Genomic DNA, 17135 nt, shown 5'->3' with positions numbered 1-17135 from the left:
TCCACGCGGTACACCTTGGGTAATTCTAATGCCGGCGGTACTGTGTAACCTTCGAGCCTCATAAGTCAAAAAGTACGTGAGAGAAAAAAAATTTATTATAGCGTTTCGAAGAGCTCTCGAGCTAAGCTACAAGAATATGTAATAAAAAATAGGGGTTTCCATTCAAGATTTTTATGTTGACCATGACCGGGCTTTCCAAGGTCATACCAAGGTCAAATACATATCATCATTTAATAGATTCTTTTAAGCCCTATACTTTTTGTTTGAAACATTTTTCCACTAAATCATTATTTTCCAAGATTTTTAACCGTTCCGGAACTTTTTGCCAGCACTGTATATTTAGAACAAGCGATAACGAAACCTCGGCGATTATTTGCTAAAAAAGAACCGCGAACGTCTGTCACACAGGAATGCTTATGTATTTTCTTATTTTACGATTCCCGATAATTGTGACAACGCTAGGAAATTTCTGAAAATTTCCGCGACTCGAGTTAATGCTTGATACCATGTTGTTCGCGGCAACAGTACTATTCCCCGCGTGCCCGATCTCGCGGTCGTCGCAGCCGCACCTGGGCAGCGGCTCCGGATTTACTCCCACCAGAGCGGGGATCGCGCCGCTCGCGTCGAGTAGGGCCGCGCGTGATCACGCGTGGCGCGGCCGCGAGGCGACGACGCGCGTGTTGCGCACCTGCATCCGCACCGTCATTCGCCCCGCCGAGTCACTCGGAGCGCGATCTGTCCATCCACCCATCGGCGATCGCGCATCGAGGCATCCGTACGAGGTGGATCGGTCGCGAGTACCGCCGCGGTTCCGCGAGTTCGTCCCCGCGACCTCTTCCGATCGCGACTGCGAGCGAGTGCGAGGCGACACGCGTCGCGAGGCTGCCGACTGTCCCGAGGCAGCGGTCGCGGAATTTCGCGGTCGCGAGTCAACGGCCTTATCAGCCGCGCCGAACGCCCCTGGCATCGCGCGTGTTCCCTCGCGCGCTCCGAAAGAGCGGTGCCCGGCTGCCATCGGCATACCCCGAGGTCGGCTATCGCCGTGTCCGCGGTGTCCTCGCGCGGCAGCCGAGAAGCGTGGGAATCGGAGGGTGACGCCGGGCGAAGCGGCGTGGCGGACATCGAGCGCGGCGCGCCGTGCCGAGAGATCTCCCGCGGAAGCAATTCGTCGTGAAGGTGCGCGTCGCGAGTTGAAACGCGAGAGGTCGCTGGGAGAGACGAAGAAAGAAAACGGAGGCGAAGCGCGCGAAAGGATAATCCGCGACTTGCAGAGGAGGACGAAGAGTGGAGATCGAGCGAGTTCTCGATTCTCGACCGTCCTCGCGACGAAGGTGGATCGGCGTGACCGGTCGGTCGCTGGCCCGTGCGCGGCAGCACGGAGGAAGAGAGAAGAAGAGGAGAGGACGGGAGGGCGGAGAACAGGAAGAGAAAGAGGGAGAAGAGGTGAGAAGAGTGAGAGCGCGCGCGAGAAGGTGGGAGGCAGGAGAAAGAGGGCGCCAGCACGGATATCGCGCGTCGCGAGACCGGACTCGGAGCGTCGTAGGCGAATTCTCGGAGCGCCCGCCGGCCGTCCCCGTCGCGTGTTCAGTGAGCCCGTGGACGTGAAACCAACCTAACCTCCTCCGCGCGCGGTACACCCTCTCAACGTCGTGCCGTGCGTGCGTGCGTGCGAGCCGGGAGGATTCTTCCCACGCGTGTGCCGTCATCGACGTCGTCGTCGTTATCGCCGGCGCGATCGACCGCGAGCAGCGCGCGCCTCCGCACTCGAATTCAAATTCAAACTCGCCGATCGTGCACGAACGCATCGATCGAGAGCTCCCGAATCGGACGGGCGAAGGAATCCGAGAAGCGTCGCCCGATTCGAGCGGGCCGTCACGTGATTACGCGCTTCGCTCCGTCGATTACGGTTCCCGCCGCTCGCGCGCGCGCGCCTGTGCATCCGGCACTCCGCAGGAGTTTCGCGGAGCGCGAGAGAACGCGAGTAGCCGAGTAACGGAGCAGCGCAGCGCGGACGCGCGAGATACGAGAGGAGGCGAAGTGGAGCGAGGGCGGAAGTGATCGTTGCGAGAATCCGGAAGAGCCAGCGGTACCCGCCGCCGTTCTATGCGGCAGGATGATGGAGACACAGAATTACTGGGAGGACTCCGCGCACTCGATGCAGGTGAAATACGAGAGGTAAGTGCACGTGCGTGTCAGGTGTACATATGCACACGTGCGTGCGTGTATACACGCGAGTGCTTTTAAAGTAACCGAATTAATTAGAGGTCGAAGATCAGCTGCGCACGCGCCAGTAGTTTGTGCTCAGCGAGTGCTGGCCAGTTTGTCGTCTCTGTTTAAGCTGCAGTATCTAAGATCGCACCCCCAGAAAGGATTTCTGATACCAAGACGAAAAATATTCTTGACTAATTTAATCGTGTTACAAGTATAAAAAATATGAAGATAAAACAATTTTTAATTTAAATCAGTAATTTCTATTCTTCTCTCTCGAATTAAATAAGATTGTCTTACTGTCTTGAGACAAGAGTAACGTGTACAAATTTATGCTCATATATTCTTGTATGTAGAATAACCTGATATTAGCGCCACTTTATAGTAGGCTTTGTCGATGTCGACGCATCATTTCTCACGGTCGCTCGTCGACTCGGCGCTCCTGCGTCCTTTATTCGGATAAAACGGCCAATACTTATGTGTTGCAATCGAAAATCGGGAAAGTGTTTCTGTTATTTACAATGAATAAGTGCAATACTCTACAAGAAATATTAAAAGACATGGAAATGTAAGTAAGTATATACAATATACTTACTTGAGAAATAAGATTCGAGATAAGACATTTCCATATCTTTTAATATTTCTTGTAGAGTATTGCACTTATTCATTGTAAATAACAGAAACACTTTCCCGATTTTCGATTGCAACACATAAATATTGGCCGTTTTGTGCAGATTCTACAAATTCTCTTAGAAGAATAGAATAAGATGTCTTTTAGATCTCACAATATTCTTAAATCAAGAATATTTTTAACTTGCTACAAATTTGTATCTAAATCCTTCTGAGAAAATTAATGGGATAGCACCAAGATTATTTGAATCTAGATTTTCGAATTTTCTATTCAAGATTAAAATATGCTTCTTTTCAATAATAAATATGATTGTCGCTATAGCGATCTTATTTTATGATAGTTTAAAGAGTAATAGCATTAAGTCCAGAAATCTTTTCTGTGGGTGCGTATCTGCAGATTAGATATAGAGAAAGAAAATGTAGGCAGCGTAAGTAATTTAGTCCGGATAATATCGAAAACGTAAGTGGACTCGTTGATTGTGCGTGAGGCCATATAAGATAATGAGATTTAATAGAGATCTCTCTCGTACAAAGTTTAGCTTTATCAATTACCGCAACCACTGCTACTAACACTATCGATTACCGTCAACTCGACGTGTGCGCGCGAGTCGTGAGAAATAACAGGCATTTATTTGTACACACAAACGCGATTTTCCGTTCGCATTTGAATTTCAATTAGATTCCAGCGAGGGAGCTAACAGCTCCGCTTCCATTCCGGGAGCGCAGCTGTCTCCGTTTTGAAATATATATTTCGAAAAATATTTAAAAAAACACGTAACAAATAAAGAGCGGAGCGGCATAAATTGACGCAGATAAATGCGATCGCGGATAAACGCGAATATAAATATCGCCAGGTAAATATTAATAATGCGAGCGCGGGCACGGCTGCTGCGCGCACCGATATTTTAAATGGTTTAAAACCGCTCGGTTTAACCGCGTTCGGGATGCGCGCCGCGCTGTTTACGAGCACGCGAACGGGAAAAAATGCGAGATTTCTACGAGTTCACGCTGTCGCGCGTAAACGGCGGAGTCACGGGTCGGAACGTGTTTCACCGCGGTCAACCGGCTGCCGTCATTCGTCACGTGTATAGAGAGACGCGTGCAGCGAAATACAAGTCATTACGCCTCTTACAGCGTCGCGTGCACGTGCGTGCAAGATGGAGGCGGCTCTGTCGGCTCTGGATTGCACCACGCAGGGACGAGCGACGTGTCGTTATTCGTTTCGCAATTCGAGCACTTCGCGAGCACGTCGCACACGAGCGGATCGCCGGCGCGATGGCCGATGGACGGCTTCGCGGAGTCGCAACTCGCAGGATGGAGTCTCCTTTTTTTGCTTCACGCGAGAGGAAAAAGAGAGACACGACACGCGTGCGCACGGCATAGCGCGTGACGATTGGAAAAAAAGGAGGAAAAGAGCGAGAGCGATAAACGCGGGGCAGTTTTGCGTCAACTGGTGACATAATGAGCGGAGAGTTCTCTGAGGTCCTGCCCAGAACTCGCGGCTTCGCGTGCTCGTTAGTTATCTCTGGTTTGTCTTCCGGTCATCGGCGAGTTAAATTATGATGCTTGAACGTAATGCGAGATCTGAGAAAAATGGCTGGAACTGAAAATTCGCGACGTGTACATTCCCTTCTCTGCTCTTGTTACACTCACAAGTGGGTTATTACGTAAAAAAATATTTACGTGTTTAAGCCTGCGCGTATTTTCGTTGCGTAACATCGCCAAGCACACGGTGCTTCCAGTCTTCTATTCTGATAGTTCGCTTTGCTGTTTTTCTTACATCCAAGTTCTTTCATCGGTCTCGAAAACAGCTGAATAATTCGCCATTCGTCCTCTTTGTCGTGAGACTTGTACACCGGAACATGACTTACGAGGGTAGTAGAATATTTAGATCTTTCAGTACACGCGAATGTGAGTTTTTTAATCTTCTTTAGCGCCTTTCTCAAATAATTTTAAACTTTCAGCGCACGAGGTAAGATACCCAGTTTTCCTCCGCGAGCGACGATAATTTTTGGATAACGGAAAACTTGTATTATGCAATCCGCTTTCGTCTCATCGCGGATCTCATTAAACAAACAAAGGTATAGCGCACACACATAGCGATCGGTTTCATTCATGATTTTAGTGTGACGTCTCGGAGCCCGCGATGTCGAGAGGGACGTTATCGCATGATCTGCTTTCCAGTATGCGGAAAACCGCGTGCGATGTTATCGTTATCGCGAGCACACGCAGGTGCCTCGGCTCGAACGTGACGTATACCTTTCCTCCACCTCCCCGCGGTCCCGCCGTTCGCATTCAGATAATTAGACTTATACAGAGAGAGAGAGAGAGATATGCTTTATATTTGTATCCCCTTGAAAGAGCGCACCACCGAAAGATTCATGGCCGCGTGTGCGAGATAAGATAGAAATTGCAGACTATCGGCGGGCGTCAATTAAACGTACATGTTACTAGCTCGATATGTGTGATCGAGAAAACGAAGAGTCACCATGCAGGTTGCATCTTCAATATCGAAAATGCGTCGTTTGAGTTTGGACATTAAAGTGATGGTTATCGTTTATATTAAAAACGTCTGATATTAAAAATGATATTAAATGATATTAAAAGTAACGATGTATAGTATAGTACAAATAATTATACATTATTCTAGTAACCACTAAATGTAATTTAAATTAAATGTGATTCTGTTATTAATGTTATTTTTATTGTGGAGGTAACATTGTTAATCCTTAGATATTATTGTTCCATGGTTATATATATGTACAGCAATGTGGAAAAACTCTTTTTGTCCATAACGTCTGGAATGTAACCTTTGAGCATACGTGGCGAGCGAGGCCAAGTCGGCTCCGAGCTGTTCTATCTATAAAACGACATTTCGCAGATTGGCGATACGAGCTATCGCATCGGCCGTTGACACCGCCAATCGATACCCACGGATTTATTCGCGTGTGTGCCTGCGTACCTATGTAGATACACGCGTATGGATATCCACACGCGATTTCCGCACGTCCGACCACCTGCGCTAGTTAACGCAATTAGTTATGAAGAGGATGCAAGCTGTCGCGCACAGATGCCGAAGATCAAATCGAAAGGAGCGCCAAGACACTGACAGCGTCCAAACAACAACTTGTGGAAATTATAGAAAATTAAAAAAATAAAATTAAAAAGTATACAAAGGATTAACGTGCTAATTAATATATACAATGTCAAGGAGTTTAAACCTTCCCTTGCTTTGACACAACGTTAATCTGCAAAATATAATGTCTGAGATCAATCGGTGCTTTTCTCGCGTGCGATTTTGATTCCAGATTTGCACCTCCTTGCCTTATTTTTATTTTTCTCTTCCTTAGGGATACACGTCCCGCGGTCTGACGGAAATATCGCTCCGGCAGATCGCGATATCTCACCTCGCGAGTCACGAACTCGCATTTGGCAAAGAGATAAGCAGCTTTCGAACTAGTCTCGGCCGTTCGCAATTTTGATATCGGCTACGTCGTAACGTCGTCGCGGTAACAATACCCACACGCGCGCGACGCACGTCGCGACGAAGGCTATGGCGACTGACGTAAGCGGGATGAGTGCCTGCGTCATGGAAACGAACCGCGACCTGAACGGGGCCGCGTCGCGATTCAAGATACCGGGCGCCGGGCGGATACTAGGTATTTCGGAGCAGCGTTATCCGTACTCTGATACTGTCGATAAGAGTATATCGCGTTTTTTCGGCGACGTCGGTGACACGCACGAATTTCTGAATTCTCGACCGCATTCCTGACATGATGGAATCTTGTTGATTTTATTCGACTGTCAAATTCCCTCTCTCTCTTTTTCTATGTCCGTTCTATTTTAGTTAATTTGAAGATGTAAAACAGTGGCAAATTCGGTCCGTGCTTCCTAGATTCAGTTGCAACACGGAAGCATTTCTGAGTAATGCTATGCATTATATTGCAACATTCGCCTTTATTGAGCTCTGGAAACGTTGGGAGTATAATCTGGGGTAACTGATGATAAATTGGGATTATGTGAAAAGCCTCCGTACGCGAGTTTCTCACGGTATACGTGCAGATGTTATTTCTGCGAAAAATATTACGTGTTATATTACGGCGTGTTTAAGACCGTATTTAATCTTGAATAATTAATCGCCTATTAGCAGGTATTACATATTCGCTTATTACGAGCGATTTATTTACTACTGAGAGTAACATAATGTAATAATAAATGTTAAGTGAAAGTAAATAATTGATACATCGATGAAATGTACCCTGGGCAAAAAGTAACATTAAACTATATTAGAATTTCACTAATATTGTTAGTATTTCAATATGATGTTACAGTTTCATTATATGAATTGATAGGACAGAAAAAAAATCGATGTATTGAGAAAGAATGCTATTAAAGACTCAGTCACATTGTTGAAAACATCTAGATTCGATATCTAAATGCATGATTTTTATATAGAAAATCAAGTTAAGCACACAATAAACGTGTGATTTTACATAGAAATGTGCAGTTACTGCGCACTTGAATTTGCAGTGTAGCCGGCGAGAATTCCTCTTCAGAAATGCTAAGCACTTAAAAGAAAAATAATATTCCCAAGTTTACTCACGAGACCGCAAAATTCAACAGGCTGAATTGTGAAACGCTAATGGAAAATGACGATGCGTGAAGCGCCTGTTGCGTTCTGCATCATGAATGTTCTTACACGTTTCACCTGTCGATCAAGCAGCCTGACGAGTCAACAAACAGTTTGTCGGAAGAATTAATCCATACGAATTAGTGACACGTGTCGTACAGCTCAAGAGAGTATAATAGCGCGTAGCGAAACGTTGCGCGCGCACGACGCTGACTGCGAGTGTTTAGATATGCATATTCAAGAAATGTGCATAATTAACATACGTGTACGCGCGTGTGTAGCGTGCCTGCATGCATTTTGCATGGCTCCACGTGGCTCCATGTGCAGAGTAAATCTCTAAAGTGCCTGCTATTGTGGAGGCCTATTCCGAACACATTTTCCGAGTGCGACGGCAAATCGCGATAATTATCGCGTGTTACCACGACCGCCGCAATTGCGCGCCGACTTTTTGCGCTCAAGTAGTATAAATTCCTCCTAGCAGCATTGTGTCTCGCGCTTGACGCAAATATGTCTTGGCAGTGCGCGTTATCTTTCTGGAATTAAAATGCCATGCCCGCGAGTAACGCCCGCAATCGAGCAGGAGAGAATAAGGGGCTAATCACAACGGTCGCGAGTCATGTATCATGCGAGGGACGATATAATGTTTGATTATGAAATTAATAGCGAAATAATGAAAGTAGCGGTAAAGAATAGAGACAAATGATACGGTAAATAAATGGTGAAACGGTAAGCTGATGTGATAAATACGAGAGCGATAGAATTACCGGTAAATTTTTGCGAGGGGTGATTATTTAAGAGTGTCTTTGTGAAATTGTTAGACCGATGGATATTAATGTTATCGCTGGAGAATACTATGCTATCACATTTCTTCTATTTTCGCGATCGCCTTTCTGGAGCACTGCTTTCCCCATACGCTCTGGGAACGTTTTTCTTCGGTGCATGATCATTACACGACGTGATCAGGATCGGAAAAGGATAACGATGACAAATGAGTCGTGACACGTGCTCCGGCATAAATCACGGCCGTTCCGTATGAGCGTTTTTAAATCATTCGATATGAATTAAGAGCGCTGCTCCCTCGCACACTAAATCTCTGACCTCCTTCAGCAGCAAGTTCTCTCCCCGTTCTTGGAGCAGCGCATCAGACGAATATTACGAGCTGCATCTTTAGCCTCCGTACTTTTCCTTTATGATTTCGGAATTGCAATCAACATCGATAACTTCTCTGTAAGGGGGAGACTAAAACTTTCCGCTGTTGTCTTCGGTACATACGGTTTTGCAAAGAGCACTTGTCTGTCATGATAAGGTGTTGATCGATGAGTTCGATCTTCTAATCACTTTACTTGCTCTTGGATGCATATCGCATTAGAATCTATCGACTATTGCTCTGCTTTTTTTTCTTTTGCTCTTTTTTCTATGTATTTAGAATTAAAAAATACCCTCTTCTATTTTACCCCAGGAAAAGAAATCTGTTTTTGTTTCTTGTTTATATCTGATAACTACTAATTAACTAAATTACATTGAATAGGTAAATAACAAAATCATGTATTCATAACTAAATAGACTAAATCAGGTGGAGGTAAACATAAGCTGATTTCTTTTCACGCTTTATAAAATTTTCATACAACCATTCTTTATACTTGCGAGTAATAAGTACTCGCACGATAATTATCTGCGTCTAAATGGCTAATTATCTGCGAATTGCCACGCCAAATAGTCACGCCATCATCGGTTCTTATCAGGATAACGCGACTTTAGTTTCGCAGAAACATCATCGCATTAGGCAAGCGAATCAACAACGCAAGGATTTTCGTCTAAAGAATAGAGACGGTAGATTTCTTGACAAAACTGCCTGCACATGTATGTATGCGTGCGTTGTGCGTGCGGCAATGCATTCACGATTGCGGGGTTGCGGAGTACACGAGTGAGGCCTAGCGGCGCGAGGACCTCCGAAATAGGAGTCCGGCGATGACATCAATGGAATTCGATACGAGCACCAATAATTCTGGCGACGTGGCGGTCGCGCGATATTTATACATACCCCGCCGCAGCCGCGCCTGTCATCGGCTATTTATTATCGCCGGCCATGGGCTTTTGCATCTCGTGCGACGACACCCAGATGCGCCCGTTTGCGCGTAAATCGACTTTCGACCGGCGCGGTCGGGTTAATCGATCGCCAATCGTCTCCCCGATCCCCCCCATCCCCGCTGTAGTCCGTCATTGCGTGCGAGCTGAAAATCAACACGTGCGTATGTATCAGACGTTTCGACATCGCACGGCGACGCGATCACGATTCGTCGGGGCCTCCTCGCTCGGTTCACGCGCGATGGAAAATTTCGACGATAAAGCCATTCGTGTCGCGATAAGGCGAGACAAAGTGCCAGCAAGCAGTGTACGAAATAAGATTCACGTCGTTTCCCTCGCATCGCTTTGTTCAAGTTCTTGTCGTAAGTCGAATTTTTGGACAAAGGCGCCCGCAGGACCGCCAGATAGTATGATCGGACGATGGGGTCGTTTGGACGGGGGATGATCGGACAAGTGCGACTTCACCTTGTTTTTATCGAGATCACTTGCGAGAGGTATTATTAGTAGTGCGAACGCAAGTTCTCAACACAGCTGTCACTCGTAATTTGATTTCCTGCCAGACTTTTCGAGTTCTCGTTAATAGGAAAAGCGCAAATATATTAATCTTATGTGCGTAATATTTTCAGCGAATTTAATGATTATTTGCATCGACTAACTCCTCGCGGTTACTGCTAGATCTACAAGGTGTCCCGGGTTTTAACCGACAAACTGCGGGAGCATATTCTACCAGTGGAAATAAGAAAAAATTCTTATATCGAGTTTGCTTAGAAATGCTTTATTACAAAGTTATAAACCAATATTGAAAAGAAATATGAGATAAGTAACAACGGAACATAGCGTAGAATTTGCAAGGTCGAAGATGTTTATGTTATGTGTATTCACATGTACCAATTTTGATGGAAAATGTGCCACTGCAGTTTCGCCAAAACAGCTGGATACAGTTAGACGGTTGTCCATCGCACTATGCTAGACAAGTTAGAAACTGGTTAGATGAACATTACGCTCATAGGTGGATTGCTCGAGGAGGACCGGTTTTCTGGCCTCCGAGATCGCCCGATTTAACGCCTCTTGATTTTTATTTATGGGGAACTTTAAAAAATAAGTTTACAGTACAGAAGTAATCTCGCTTGAAGATTTAAAGCAACGAATTACTAATTCAGTTACTGAGATGCAACAAAATTTTCAGGAATGTCGTACCGTAACAAATTCTGTACTACGTCGATGTCTAGCTTGTATCGATGTGCGAGGACAACATTTTGAAATGCGTCACTAAATCATTGCGTAGATAATTTATATTTTTGTGAAAAAATCCGTTGTTACTTATCTGATATTTCTTTTCAATATTGGTTTATAACTTTGTAATAAAGCATTTCTAAGCAAACTCGATATAAGAATTTTTTCTTATTTCCACTAGTAGAATATGCTCCCGCAGTTTGTCGGTTAAAACCCGGGACACCCTGTACATCATCTCTTAACGATTTTATGGTGCAAAACATCGTAGAAATGATTAATTAATTCTATTTGTCCGTGACTGTCCGTAGTTGCTTTCGTGAAATTATTTATCGGTTTACAAATTCTCGTAGCCTCTCTGTCCGAGGTCGATACTCCTATCGTTATAGAAGGATTCAGTGTCGTTCGGGAAAAAGTGAGAGTCACCTTGGCACTTCGCCGTCCTCGTTGCGCGTATATGCACGTGTGTGCGTGCCTCACGAGCGCGCGCGAGCGATGAATGCACGCGCTGCTGCTCGTGGAAAATAGTACAGCGATCTCATTATCGGACAGGCAGATGATTCATTGCGAAAAACTGTGGACTGTCGCCTCTCGTTCTAGAGATCGTTCTCTGTTCACCTATATTCAAACTTTGATCTTCCGTTCTGCTATATTCAAACTTTCGCGATTGATGAATCGCTTAACTTTCGAACGGACGGAAAGAGAGAAATTTGTTTCATCCTTTCGCCACTATGTCATCTCTGCAATCAGAATATATTGCGAGATTCAATAAAGCGATGGGTCCTTTTCAACAATTTTTGACAATCCGCAACGCACGCCTCCTACTTGAGACAACCTTGCAAATATCCTCGTCATTTGACTTTCGATTTTTTTGACACCATGACGAAGTCAAGGTTCGCCTCGACGAAATTACGAAATCGAGGACGGCGCCAGTAGATTTAACCGGTGTCGGTCGTACTATTTCTAGAATTGTGAAATATATTCTGCTTCCCGTGGGATTATGCGGAGATGAAACCAAGCTGATGTCCAGGATCATATCCAGACTAGCAAATGGTCGGTGAGACTTGGAAAATAAATTCAAGAACCTTGATAATTTTCGGAATAAAAGTACACAATTCTTTCTGACTAAATACATCACAAATATTTGAGAAAAATATTATTATATTTGATTAATTCGAGACCAATTATTATACACATATTTGTACATACATTTATATGTAATCGGGCTAATTTAACTGTATTGAATAATGCATCTGCTGCATGATAATACGTTTGATCTATAACATCACGCTCGTTTCTGACGAACTCGCGGATCAAACGACTATCGTGCCAGGGAGCGTACGATCATTGGCACGAAGCGGCGGCGAGCCAGAAGTCACGTTGCATGACACGCGCTCGGCGGGATGTAGGTTAGTATTTTTACACGAACGACCCGGTATATACGAGTATACACGGCGCGCTCTCTTCGCGACCATATAGTCGAGCAAAACAATACGCAATGCGAGAACAGATGCAGCTGGTGGCTTTCTTCCTTTTGCATCTGATAGCTCCTTATCATAAGGAGCATTAAGGATAGCATGTTATAAGAGAAACTATTTATGACAAATAATAGTATATAATAAAAATACTTATCTCACTATACGGATATTACGTGTTTCATTATTATGTTTCTTCAGCATTCTTTGAGCATCGAGAAAAAGATTCTTTTGTAGAAATATCATGAAATATATTATACGCAGTTTTTATATTATTTTCTCTCTTATTTATTCTTATATTCTGAGATCACTGAATATGGATGGCGGTTTGGAGGCTACAAATAGTGTTTGACGATTCAGTGATTTTGATGGTGAACCAGGCGTACATACTATAATGTATCCTTGACCTTTCGTAGCTCCGTGCGCGTGATCGACGGCGAATAGGTGCATGCGATTTCGCGGGGACTTTCGGCTCGTGAAGCTTGCGTAACGCGAAAGAATTATGCCCGACGCATGCGAGAACACGCGCCGTACCGCGCTAATCGATGCCCGCGGTAGTGCGAGTGGTTGCCTCTCGAAATACCTGCTCGGCCGATGGATCGACATAATGGATCGGCGTTTTGCAACGAGAACACGAGAACGGACGTTTGCCCTTCGAGAGAGACACGACACTTGTAACGAACGTTTCATTGGACATTCCACCAGAGGAAACCGATAGAAACCCATAGGTTTTTCTTGAAGCTTGCGAGAGCTCGAGCCGCGCCGTCTGGTCCGACGAATCAAGATCGATTCACGGAACACGCTTAAATCACGCTCGGCCTGGACAGACCACCTGGAACGAGCGACCGATGCACGTTCCCGTGTCGCGGTTTGCAAGAATTGTTTATGCCGTCGTAAATAAATGACATGTACGGTTCGCGCGTGCGATTTCACGTGACCGCGACGGCTCGCGAGCCGGCGGGTTTGAGCTCGAGCTGTCGAAACGGATCGGCGATGCCCGCAGGTACGATTTCGCGAATTATGCTAATGGAGGCGGCCACTCAAGGCGACGACCTTCGGGCAGTCGGGCTGAGAATAACTTAGGGCCGGCCGATCGCTCGATTTTGCTGGGAAGGCCTAGGAACGAGAACGCGAGAGCTCGTCTAGAACGGTCGGTGCATCTGTTCCGCAGCTGTCAACTGCCAATTAAGCATCGACGACGGGAAGACGAGCCTCGTCATCGATTGCAAAATGCGACAGAGCGAGAGCCGCCGCTTTCGGCATTCATGGATCAGTGCAGTCCGTCCGCGGAGTCCTCGTTGCGAGGTACACGAAAGGCTGTAAATCATGCGCATAAATCATCATCCTCGTCGTTCTTGCATAATTGCAGATAAAACTGAAGATTATGTGCTCATCAAGCGGCCGGTCAATCGCATCGTTCGCGGCGGGCTGCTGCGTTCAGTTCGCTTGCTATTATAAATATTATACATACGCGGTCTGGAGTCTGGACCGACTGAATCGCGCCACTGCCATGCTATGTGGATTAACACTTTAATTAACGCATCATCATTGGTCAAACCTTTTCAGAAACTGAAGAACGAGATCTCTTTATTATTATCCGATTAATTTCGATTTCCAAAAATGACGCAACTGCGCGTCTAAACAAGTTTCAGTCCCAGTCTTCGATTAGCAAGGTATCCAGCATTGAAAACGCTATGAATGACGGCCTTGACAGTTCCCCGTAACTTTTGAATCGCGAGTCTAAGGAAGAGAAGTCCGAGCCAAGCGATTAACAATGAGATTGTTGCGAATCACTCCACGGTGCTTAATCATGGCAAAGTGACGAGTGACAAGTACGTCCTTCCCTTCCGGTCGTAACGTGCACGTGCGCTTGCATGCGGTGTGCGTGTATTTACGCATCACTACGTTCAGCTCCACGCAAGTAACCTTTTGCTCTTGTTAAGTAAATAAAAGGACAGAAAGTGTTTAGAAGCATTTTTAGCGCTAAGCGCACCCATTAATGCAAAGCAGCGATCGATCGATCGATCGCTCGGACGGCTGATAAGGAGACACGATCGTTGACGTCAGTGATGCACGCATGACCGTGGTCGCACACGATGTGCGTGCGTGCGTGCCTGCATGCGTGCATGAGCACGTTGCTGCTATTCACGTGTCGCGACATACCACGTCCTATCCACTGGTATGACGTCCATACCGCGGTCCGTCATTCCCTGAATAAAGCAGCTTCGTCAAAAATGAAGGGCCGTGAAGGCCCATGAAGAGTCGATTATCAGTATTAGAAAAATTAAAGGCAAGGATAGATAGAAATGTTTCATTTCGCTTTTTGAAATAAATTTATCTTTTCCAGTAACTTTCTGCAATTTTTCATCAATAATTGTCTATAATCTTTGATAGCCGTTTGATCATTTCGTGCAGTAATTCTTTGCACTTTTTAAACAGATTAATTCATTCGTAACTACATGACAAATTTATCAGGCTTTAACTGTGGCTTTTTTACCATGAGATTGTAAATAAATTTGTAGATTTGTAGATTATTAACAAAATATTTTATCTTTGCATCACGTTTTTGTATCATTTGTGCAAAAGAATGTTTTCCATCAAACGTAACATGAAAAAGCCTATCTTTTACGACCGTATCAGAAGTTTGCTTCGTTTCGGTACGAATAATTCCGCAATAATCGAATGCAACACACCACAGCGCGACGTTCCGGGTATAAACGCACGGTCTAGCGAGCCGGAATGATGAACTGCTACGTGGGGGGACACAGCAAAGAATGCGTTATTAAGATGATAAACGCGTAATAATAGCAGCAGCGATTAAACGGCGCGGCGAATGCGTACCTGCATTTTACTACCGTCGGCGTTTGTTTATGCGTAGGTATGCGCATACCTACCCGCATGCCTACGCACATTCGCACGCACTGCGTACGCCGCAGCGCCGTGTGAAAGTGAATGGTACCGCACCGATGCGTAGAGTTATGGCGTGCAAAAAGGTCGTCGAAGGACGCCTCCAGATCTCGATCTTAGCTCGACTCGGCCTGGAATCTGGTTCGCCTCCTTGGAGACCTAGACCCGGCAGGCGTGGTATCGCGTCCTCTGCCAGTCTATCGATCGCTGTGGTATACCCAATCTCGCGATCGGATCTCACGAACGAAATCCTGATTTCCATGAATGTGAGTTACGCGAAAGACAACATCCGCCTCGCGCACTTTCGCATTTCGCTCGTCTCGCCTGAAACGACGAAAGTCGATGACGTCAGGCCCAACGTGACACCGGATCCGAAATATTTTTATCATCTTTGCATCGCTAAATCCTCGAAATGAACTCCCGGCAATACGAAAGATGAGGTTGCAGGAAAATACGGGCGATTGAATTCCGTGAACGCCCACGCGAACTCGAATTCCCCGCTCTCGGTGTTCCATTTGTAGCGCTGGGGGTGGAAAGACGTGGGAGGATCGTCTCGCGAATATGGATTTTGAATCATCTAAATGCCGGACGTCGCGAGCGCATCTCGTCGTGTAATCGACGCAAATTTCCGAGAACGATGCCCACGGCACCACGGCCATTCGCGAGGAGAGATCGCTATTAAATGAATCGCCACACGCACGTGCGCCCGCGCAGCCGAACGTGAAAGTGAATGCACGCGCGAGCGAGCGACGTGGTGGGCAGTAAGGTCGATGAAGGACGCCTTGCGTGGATCTCGGGTACGGTGGGTTTGCTGGTGCGCGATCTCACCAGGCCGGATCTCTCGGTTGGCCGATCAAAATTGCAGGATCTGGCTGGCGGCAGTCCGGAGATTGACGTGGCACGTCGGATCCCTCGAAATTTCAAAGAAACGCTTCGGTCTTTGTTAAATCTTCTTTATGACGGGACTCTGAGGAAGGGTCCAACATTTTTTTATATCGAATTCTTAGAAAGATATTTTGAAGATAAATACCTACATCTGTGTAAAATAAAGTCCTGGAAAAAATTCGCAAACTGTAATGGTTAATAATTTTATTTTTGCGATTACATGTTGTAAATTGAAATTTCAAATTAAGAACATTTTGGAACCGAGAAAAAACACGTAAATCCATGAATAATTGGTTGTTTCATTGATAGAATGTTGTTGTACCCGGAGTGCAATGTTTTTGTAGTGGTTTATTACGTCATTGTTGTCCTCCTTTGATCCATATTCTCCGCGGAGGAAGTGGTGGAATATTTATTATACTGTCAATCGAGAGCCGACGCCTTAAAGCCGATTTTGAAACTAGGCAAGTGCTTATAAATAATCTGACATCTGACAACCGTAAAAATCAAAAGGAAAAAAAGACATGAGCGATTTCACAGACCGACTTTAAGAGCTAATATTTTGCGGTTCGCCTCTGATGCGGGTTGTTCGCGCAGCTTTGTCAAGATGATTAAAGATCAGCAACGGTTTGCGGTTTTCCGAAGAACCGCTTTAAATTTCATCTTAGTGTTGGAATGGAACAAGCTAACAGTCGAGAAAATTCTTGAGATTGAGATTAATCGTACAATCAATTTTCTTACATCTTATTATTATCCATTTATTGTTTGCGTACTCAGGAAAAATTACACTGAGAAAAATTTTCATCGGATAAACCGATTACATAGTAACAAACGGATATATCCGATTAAAGTGCATAAAAGACAAAGGAAAATGATCGGACATATCCGATGAAGGTAATCGGAAAACAAAATTAACAATCGGAAAACTATTTAATCGGTTTATCCGATGAAAAATTTTTCTCACAAGTAACACTACCCAAGTGTCACACGCCGATTTTGATAAGCTTTGAATATGTTGTTGTCTAGGTCAAAATATGAGATACATATTTTTTTATATCGGCCCGTTTTGCCATTAAGGGGGTGAAACA

At 45.3% G+C, this 17135-nt stretch overlaps 1 protein-coding gene across 2 annotated transcripts in view; it reads left to right on the top strand.

Moving 5' to 3' along the window:
- The first annotated feature begins 149 nt into the window (after nucleotides 1-149).
- Nucleotides 150-17135, top strand: part of LOC105283880 (transcription factor cwo) — a 41970-nt gene continuing 24984 nt past the window's right edge. The window contains exons 1-2 of one of the 2 annotated variants that reach the window (XR_894764.1): nucleotides 150-2175; nucleotides 5720-7408. Coding sequence is in view for 1 of the 2 variants with exons in the window: in XM_011347010.3 (XP_011345312.2) it covers nucleotides 2114-2175 (62 nt within the window). In the remaining variant the exon portion in view is untranslated. Of the gene's footprint in view, nucleotides 2176-5719; nucleotides 7409-17135 lie in introns of those variants that run through there. The other variant, XM_011347010.3, reaches the window with a different exon arrangement.

Source organism: Ooceraea biroi, chromosome 4 (assembly GCF_003672135.1).
Source record: "Ooceraea biroi isolate clonal line C1 chromosome 4, Obir_v5.4, whole genome shotgun sequence".
NCBI lineage: Eukaryota > Metazoa > Arthropoda > Insecta > Hymenoptera > Formicidae > Ooceraea > Ooceraea biroi.
The sequence above is the reverse complement of the archived record's forward strand: the minus strand, read 5'-3'. Positions and strand labels throughout refer to the sequence as shown.